Source organism: Lolium rigidum, chromosome 1, assembly GCF_022539505.1.
Source record: "Lolium rigidum isolate FL_2022 chromosome 1, APGP_CSIRO_Lrig_0.1, whole genome shotgun sequence".
Lineage (NCBI taxonomy): Eukaryota > Viridiplantae > Streptophyta > Magnoliopsida > Poales > Poaceae > Lolium > Lolium rigidum.
This window is the reverse complement of record NC_061508.1, coordinates 132219337-132229118: the sequence shown is the minus strand read 5'-3', so window position 1 is coordinate 132229118 and position 9782 is coordinate 132219337. Positions and strand designations below refer to the sequence as shown.

Here is a 9782-nt window from a genome sequence, read left to right as displayed (position 1 = left end):
TCGAGTACAATAGGTGAATCGTTGGTGGAGCAGTGAACCTGCCTCACCGAGACAAGGCCGCGGCAACTCATCTGACGTCTGAGCGACGCCCACGTACTGCCACAAATATGCTGGCCCAGGAACTCAAGCATGGTTTTTTTTTCCTTAGTTTGTATTATATTTTTGTTCTATGCCTTCATATTTTTGTTCTATGCCTTTATATTTTAGTTTTTATTTTGTTTCCCTTTTCTTTTATTTTTTTCCATAAATACATAAACTTATTACTTCCTCCGGTTCTAAATACTTATCACGGGTTTAATGAATCTAGATAGATTTTAGACTATATTTAGCCTAAGTCTGCGGCAAGTAATTAGGGTCTGAATTTGTGTTATTTCTGTTTCTCTCTCTGGTCATCAAATACATGAATATGTATGAATGTAGAAACACTATTTGACAACCAGGGTGTAGAAACGTTATTTTGCACCCAACAAAATTTTATGTTGTTACATCCATAAATTTATGTTTTGTATACACTGATATCTACGTTCATATTGACCAACATTAAAAACCAAATATGAATATATTTTTAGCAAGTTTTGCATTGGTTTTTTAGCCATCCAAGTGGCTTTGACCTTGTATCATCCAGACTCTGTTGGCAATATTTTTTTGACAATTTGTTACACCATATATATCATAAGGATAGAATTCACATGCAGGCGGGAGCAGTTGCTTTATTATGGCGGTCATGGCTACATAGAAATGATAGGATTTTAATGCTAAAACTTCTTCTCCAATGCATGTTATTTTCAGCGCGCTCACCTTTTCCGATCGTGGTCTACTCTGCAGAAACCGAAGCACCACACCCTATTTATGGAGGTTTTCCCGGCATTGGTGGCGGCTTGGTTTGCATATAGGTCCACACCTTCACCATAGACGTTTTCCTTTCACACATTTGACTTGTATTGTGCCTATGGATTTCCTTCATCGGTCTTACGTCTTTCTTCTTTCTTCTTAGCGGTTGTGTGCACCTGAGATGCGCAGAGGTCAAGTGTGGATTCTCTAGTTGTATCTCCTTGATGTTAACTTCTTAAGTCTAATAAAAACATATTTTAAAAATGTTGATGTATGTGAATATTAATATCTTTTTTTTTCAAATGGAGATGCCCGGCCTCTTCATCGATTAAAGCATACGACCTTTTACTAAATTGTTGAGAGGTTAAGTGTTTCCAACTTATGGATCACAAAGGGTTGTAACATGAATCAACCATTTAAAAATGACAAAGCGATAGTTATGCGACTACTCATCTAGCAATGATCCTAGAAACCTGTTGCCACCAGCACCGGTTCAAAAAATCCAGTCCTACTGTTTTCAAATAGGTCCACCCAGTAACGATGTCCTAGCGTAGCTCCTCCGGTTGGAGGAGAACTTGTATGGTAGCATAGCGTGTGTTCCATATGGCCAAAAGTAAAGCACGAGCTCAACAAGATTTGGGATTTATATTTTTTATTAACCCCATGCAACCAATTTCGAACAAATTCATGTTCGTCTAGGGTATTATATTAAATGTCACAACACATCAAATAGTTTTAGCCAATAGGCAATCAAAAAATAAATGTTGAATTATTTCATCCTGATCATAGAAGCAATATTTCATATTACAATTCCAAAGTTTCTTCGCCATATTATCTTTCGTTAGGATCACTTTTCGACGAAGGAATTACGTGAAAAACGTTATTTTCAGTGCTACTTTCATTATCCAAATATAATTCCTTAGATAAGAAGTATGGCCGTTCATATGAAGGAACATTAATATATTTAGAACACATTCTATTGTTTATTAAACAAACTTACATAAATTTACATTTTACTAATTCATAAAAATGTAAAAGAAAAAAACTTCAATGGCTCGCCCGAGTGAGAAAAGCGGTGATTAGAGGATCCCTGCTGTCTAGACAAGTTGAAAGATGGAACGGCCCAGCCCGGTTAAACAAACAAATTTGCTTGAAAAATCTTAAATAGCCCAGTATGTACAGTATTTGGACTCTCGAGTCACAAATGGGCCAAAATGCCGAATAGAACATACATTACACCATCTCCTCTTCCCTCAGAAAAAAGATTACACCATCTCCCACCTTTTCGTTTTTCTATCGGACCGCCACTGTCGCCGCCGACGAAGGCAGAAGCTAGAAGTCACAGTGTGCCACCACCGCAGTACTGTGCTTAGGGCGCGTTATATTGCCTCTTGAACGAGTGCTTATCCTTAGATTGCAGTCACTACATCATCGTGTTCGGAACTTCGGCCTAATGGGTTCAGCAGCTTGGTAAGCTTTTTTCTTAATTTTTTTTGAAAGCTTTCTTCTTAACTACTTCACCTCTCACCGCGGGGTACTGGGGGTGCCACCGATTTTTGTCCATCTCGGGCGAATGTGCATTCTCCAATCCTCGTATCTTCCGTCTACTGGATTCGCCTCTGCACTCCTAATCTATGAGCAGAAGTTCACAGAAACTTAGTTCTGTTTCGTCAGAAGAGCACTGCACTCTCTGCTAAGGACGGAATGAATTTCTTGTTGTTTGATCAGGGAACTGAATATGATACTATTTGGATAACTTAATCTGGACGCACATTACATTATACTCATTGCCCAATCATTGATGGAGCTGTTTGTGAAGGCCGACAAGTCGGCGAGTCAATCAGTACTCAACTGCAAGATAGAGGTTTTAGTTTCCACAGATTAGGCATGTGTCTAGCCAGTATAACAGTGTCTTGATATGGTAGTAGGATGTTGAGCTGTCCACTTGACTAGCTCGCCTGTGCAAGGGGTCCGATTACACATATGTACATACTCGATCCGTTCTGGTTTATAGGTCATACCTATATCACGAGGTCATTAATTTGATATGGTTTAACAAAATACTATCATTGCGATAGTTCAAAATAGATCATCCTGTGCAACCAACTTGCAAACATATTTGATATACTAGTTGGTGAAATAAAGTAAAATAAGTATGTACGGTTTTCAACAAAAAGAAGGGAAAAGGATGTGACATGAAAAGGTGTTGAATCTTTTCATTCCGTACACGCAACTAACATTTATATTCCACTTAGCCAAGTTATCTTTAGATAGATTACTCCTATGGAAAGAAATCAATTGAATATTATAACTTTTAATAAAACTTAATCCTCTATACAAATTTTCTATCAAAGACAATGTTTTAATTAACCATATCGGTGTGCATGGACAAACACTAAACGAGATATAGCCACTATGTAACGTATGCTGAAAACAAATATTTAGTGGAAACTAATATTTCCGGTGCAAATGTTTCGAAATGGCGTGTTTTAATTAACCATATAGGTGTGCATAGACAAAGGCTGAACCAGATGTAGGCATGTAGCTACTATCACTAAATAATTTATAGTAAAATGTATTCCGGAAATTCAATTCGGCTCCAGGGTGCATATGCTCCCTATACAAAAAAAATATGTTTTGAAATGTCATAAAATTTTGACAAAAAATTCTACATGTACATCTCCATAATATACGTGTGTTTGTCAAGTTTCGCGAGGAATCAATCATTTTTGAGGTCTATGTAAAAAAGAGAAAATTTGTCTTCTGAAAAGCCTTATTTTAAGCATTAAATTTTATCTTTTTTACACAAGCCACACGTCATGTCGATTTTTCATGAAACGACTTTGTGAGCGTGTAGCACTTGAAGATGTACGTAGAATTTTTTGTTTCAACTTTTTAAAATTTTAAAATATGTGTAACATGTATTTCAAAATAAAGGGAGCATATGCTCCCATGTGCCAAAACACCACTCCTGATGTATTCAGCCTATGTTACCTATAAACCGGGACGGAGGGAGTACAAAAGGTATAATAAAATATTTTCGGCATATGTTACCTATAAACCGGAACATTTTATAATAAAATCTTTTCGGCATATGTTACCTATAAACCGGAACATAGGAAGTAGATAAATTTTAAATACGCGCAGGACCTATAAACCGGAACGAAGAGGAGTAGATAACTATGCTGAAAACTAACATTTAGTGGAACTATGTTTAAAAGATCAACCACAGAACCAATTTCCGGTGCCAATGTTTTGAAGCATTGGATTATTTTACTAAGTGGGTTATCTCCAAGCCAAGATTCTTCTCAAAATATAATGCTAGTAAGTCATGTACCTACAATGAACAAGACACGACTATAGTACTTGTCAACTCTTGTATATTAGGACTTCTGAGACAGGAGAATTAGTTTTTTAAAGGGAAGGCCTCTTGGCCCAGCTTTATATATATAGCTCACAAGACATAGTAGCGATACAACACACACACCCAAGCGACCTATAAACAGGAGAATTAGTTGGTTCCGTGTTGTCACCGATGACAAGTGTTTTGGAGTGGAGATGCTTATTTCGCACTAACTCCTACCATACCACTCCTCATTTAACAATTTAAACAATGTTTTGCTAAGTAAGAACATTTGTTTTATATATTGGGAGGTTCTTCAAGTCATTCCCTCTTTGGTCCTTGGATACGGAGAATATATTCAACTTAGTTGACCGACATTCAATGTTATCTCATCAACTTGCTAGAAGAATATGGATCTACAATAATCAAATCTTTTATGTACACCTTAGGTGCCTCAAAGAACGACTTCACAAACTTAAACATCAACAATAGTAGTAGAGGGAATAGCATTTACAAGGATAGGTCTCCCTCTCTCCTCAAGACAACATCTAGCGCTTCGATAGTCAATTGGTATTTCATGGTATCGGAAGACAACCAAATAATAATTGCTGATACCAGCCTTTGACCTCTTTGGATTATTAAATAAGAATATTTCACACTTGTGGGAATCAACTCTTGGACAAAGAGTTGTTCAAGAGAAAAGATTAATTTCATGTTCACCGCTTTTTTTATTTTATAGTTCTGGAAAATGATAGTGTCATTTGTGTCCTGCATAGTGGATATCCCACCATCTACCAAGTGTGGGATTAGACCGCCCACTCGACCATCCTTCTTTATCGTAGCAATAAGAAATATCAATGAACCTGGGTGGCTGGGTTGTACATCCCCTAAACAAGTGCTAGGCTCACTACATGACAGCTGTTTTAGATTTGTCCAAATTTAGACAACAATTTAAAAAATGATTTACATTAAAATCTCAATGGCGTAAAAATATGTACTCCCTCACTCCATTTCGTGGAAGTTGTTCTAGATTTGTCCAAATTTAGACAAATACAACATGTATATCATCTAGATTTAGACAAATTTATAACACTTTCATGAAACAGATGGAGTAATAAAAATCAATCCTTAGCAACACGGGCACATTCCTAGTAATGTATAATACAATAGTTTCAAGTTCACTCATAGAAATAACACACTTGACCACTTTATTAGTACTTTTAGTTAAATAATTGGCATACATGAATAGAATTACCAAAATAGCTAGGTTAACATAATTTTATTGGATATAGACATATCCATTTTCATATTCATATTTGATTCAAAATCCAGTGCCACATTAGTTTTTGTATTTCAGAAAACAGTCCGGATATTTACCATATCCACTTTCATGTTCATGCGAATATACAATAACTATTTTTAATTTATTGAATATGAATATCGGATATTTCGCATTATGCTCTACCAGTTCGAACTTAACCTGTGGTTGGATTCCCAGCTACCAGAATTCAAATCCTATATTTGACACTTTGGTGTCTCATTAAAAAAAAATCGAAATATTCTTCTGTGAGAGGCGACATTTCACAACGAGACGCCCGTAGGGACTTCATCAATCTCAAGACTCGCCGAATCAGTTTTTTGAATCCAGTTTTCCGGAGGTGCTCATAGAGTCATAGTCGTAGGGTGTGAATGCGTTCATAGGATTGTGTGTATATATATGTGAGTGTATGGGTCTGTACTATATTTCGAAGAAAAAATCCTCAGCCTTACCTAAAAAAGTGGTCCGTCCAACACGACTCGTCCCAAGAGAAATCCAACGTGATAGTTTGGCTCCAGATTTCGTCCGCCAGATCACCATCCTCCAAAGGCAGTCTCCCGCCCACGCGTCGCGTCGCAGACGCGCGGAATTCTCCAGAGCGCGCCACGCCAACCCCTTCTTCACCCACCCACTCTTCCACCGCTCACCTCCCATGTCCTTCCCCCGATCCAAACACCCCAAAAAAAATCCTCACGAAGAAACAGCTCCAGAACCCAAATCCCTACCTGAAACGAGCGATATCCATGGAGAAGAAGGACCTGCTAGGCGTCCGGACGAAGCCGGCTGCGGCAAAACGGCGGCGCAAGGCGGCAGCTGGTGGTGGCAGTGGCGGCGGTCGCAGGCTTGCTAAGGCGATCGCCGACTACCTCGCCTCAGACTCCTACATGTACGCCCCGCTGGTTTCCGACCCTCAGCAGCCGCCGCCGACTCCACCGCCCGCGGCAGCGCATGCCGCAGCTTCTCCTGGTGAGTTGTCTGTTCTTCATTTCTAATCGTTGCTGCAACACCCTGAAGGCCTGAAAGACAATTTTTTTCTCGCTACGGCGCTAAGCCAGTGGAAGTTTAGGGCCTGTTGTTGATTTCTTTTCAACATGAATGCTACTGTGTCCCTGATTTACATAGAAAACTCAAGTCTGGGTACAGTTCGGCGCTTCATTAATTCCAGTATTGACATGGTGGATTTTCCATCTGCTGCCTACCTGCATCCAGTGAACCGCTTGAGCAACGGAAGACCACTCTTAGCTAGCAGCATACTACTACCTATGTCCATGAAAAGATGTCAGAAGTTTGTCTAAATTTGAACGGACCTAAACACTCTTCAGTATATAGATACATCCGAATTTAGACGAACCTCCCAACATCCTTTTATAGACGGAGGTACTTACAACGTGACTAATAGGTTTTAGTAATTGCTGACTGAAAGAGAGACAGTAGAGAGAAAATGTAAACGTAAAACTTTAGTTTACACAAGAAGATGTCAGAATTATGTAGACATGTAACTTTATTGTCCTCGAGAATTCAGATGTTCTTTTTAGATGGAAGGCCAGGACAGCCCGGTTTAAAATTAATAAAGCCAAAACCGGCAGAATTCAGATGGTTTTCGTTACTCACAAGTTAACAGGGTCAGCAGTCAAACTTCGCATGCTCTGGTAATATAATGGACGGATTTCATTCCGATGTTTATACTACAGAGCTAGTTCAACTAGTTTAGGCTAGCAAAGCAAACCAGTCGATTAGTTGTAATTAATCTTCCAAAATTCCCGTTTCCACTCAGTGTGTTCTGCATTTCCTCTTAAGGAAAGCATAGCTGTTAACAGCAGCATATACATTACAAATTATCACAATTGTGTGCAGTCCTAAATCATTAAGTTATTCAGACATGTAGCTTACATTTGGATGGAAAGACAAGCTGATCTACCGCTTAACTTTGAGCAATCTTAGTCATGTAAGATGTTTAACTGACAATATATTGCCGTGCAGCTTCTGCAGAGAAAGAAGTACTATCTCTCGTTGAAAAATATCGAGGCTCTTGGCGAGCTACATTTTCTGCCTCCTAGAAGCATATTTGTGGAGATGTTGTTGATGGAGCTCTAGTTTTTTTAGCATAAGCTTTAAGATTTAGCAATGTTGTTTATTGTCCGGTCTGTTAGTGCATATATGCTGTCTCTAACAACTACCTTTGTCCCGGGGCTGCTGTCTCCGAGAAAGGCTAACAAGTTAATCTGGGAAGCATATGTAATTATCTGTACCCTATGTTGTATCTTCACTAATGCATCCAGACCTTTCAGTTTGTCATGTATGGTCTGCTCGGTCTGCTACTTCGCTTTATTTCTGATTGATTATATTATTTGTGATGCAGCTTTTTTACCTCCAGTTGTTGTACTTACCTACCTATCTTTGCTACATGAAAGTGCCACTGCATTCCTGATTTTTTTTTTGCGGGAAGCATTCCTGGTAGTATATAGCAACTCAAACCTATAAAGGTGCATGGACAATGTTGGTCAGAGTTCATCCGCAACAATTGATGTGTGGCTGGTTTGTGTTGGGTTGCCCCTTGGTGTTGTCTGTCGTGGGGCGGTATGTCAGCAATGATGCCACACACGTGGTTGTTCCGGTGCATCGATCTCCAGCTTCCGTGTGGAGCTCGTCGGTGCAAGGTTTGCAACTTTCTCCACTGAAGCTTATAGCCGAAGTCAGGGGAGCTGCATTTTGCTTTGCTCGCTTTTTTTAGTTATTATCTTGGAAATTATGTTTTTGTATTTAATGAGACGAGGCAAAACCTTCGCCTCGTTTAACTCTGCAAACTTGATTAAATTTTACATTGATAGCACTTGTAGACCTTTGTAGAAACGGAGGGAGTACATATGTACATGGCGCTGGTTGAAGATGCTTCTTCATTAGATGCTCTTAGATGTACTTGTATGTTATGCAGCTGGCTCTCTTCCGTACGCGACTGCTGCCTGAAATTCTGAATGACTTCAAATCTGGGACTTTCTGAATGAATCATATTCTAGAGAATTGAAATTTAGAGGTCTAATAAAATCAATGTATGCACGATATGACAAAAATGATATGTATGAGTCGGAAATTCAATTCGGCTCCCGGATGCATATGCTCCCTCTATCAAAAAATTATATTTTGAAATGTCGAAAAATTTTGACAAAAAATTCTACATGTACATCTCCACAATATACGTATGTTCGTCAAGTTTCGCGAGGAACCAATATGTTTTGTGGTCAATATGTTTTGTGGTCTATGTAAAAAAGAGAACATTTATATCCTGAAAAGCCTTATTTTCAGCATTGAATTTTGTCTTTTTCATACACGTCATACGACAAGTCGGATTTTTATGAACCGAATTTGTGAGCGTGTAGCACGTGAAGATGTACGTTCGAATTTTTCGTTTCAATTTTTCAAAATTTTAAAATGCATGTAACATGCATTTGAAAATAAAGGGAGCATATGCTCCCATGTGCCAAAACATCATTCCCTGAGCTGGAAAAGTAGGGAATCTCACAATTGAACCGTTGTTCAAAGAGGACTAGACATTCAACAAGTTTGCCGGCCGGCTTCTCTCTAAGTCTCTACTGTACAATCAATCAGCTACGACATGTTCAGTTTCCATTAGTTTACAGTTTCCTAGAGCATTATTGTGCTGTTCATCACGTAGTCCTGTTACACTGGAATTTGAATTCTTGTATTGGCAAAACAATTATGCCTCTTGGGGACTAGTACTATTTTTTAATAAGGGGTGTTTTATTACTTAAAAAGTTAAGCATTACACTCATAGCCGCACTCCACGCGCATAAAAACCCACAAAAGTATGTTACAATAACATGATGATGTTGCATTAACTTTTAAGATGGTGAAGGACTAGTACTACAATATATGAACAAAATGCATGTTCCTATTGGCAGAGAGAAAATCTGGCCATTGGCTAGCGTGCTATGCTCGTGGCAAACGAGTCTAGGAGAAACATGATGTCGCTAGCCACTACTTGCTCGGCTCCATCGCTATATGCTAGCGTGTTTCCAGTAATATAATGCTCTCGCTGATGAACTTCCGGCGCCTTATCTAGAGCAGTTGGTGGCGCTAGATTAGAAGAAAACGACGTGGAACTCTACCTGCTGGGCCATTTCTATCATTGCTCGATCGCGGAGTCGTTCGGATATGTGTAATCTTTGTTCCCGTCTCTGATAAGGTTAAGCCTCACTGGATCATGGCATACGAGTCAGTGTGAGCATGCCATGCAAGCGTGGACAATTATGAGATCTCGTCCTGCTTTGAACG

The 9782-nt window shown here is 39.0% G+C and overlaps 1 protein-coding gene across 1 annotated transcript; it reads left to right on the top strand.

Moving 5' to 3' along the window:
* The first annotated feature begins 6159 nt into the window (after positions 1–6159).
* On the top strand, positions 6160–7787 carry LOC124682403. Its single transcript, XM_047217094.1, has 2 exons — positions 6160–6458; positions 7473–7787. The coding sequence occupies exons 1-2, from the start codon at positions 6236–6238 to the stop codon at positions 7547–7549; spliced, it is 300 nt and encodes a 99-aa protein (XP_047073050.1). The 5' UTR covers positions 6160–6235; the 3' UTR covers positions 7550–7787.
* Positions 7788–9782: the final 1995 nt, after the last annotated feature.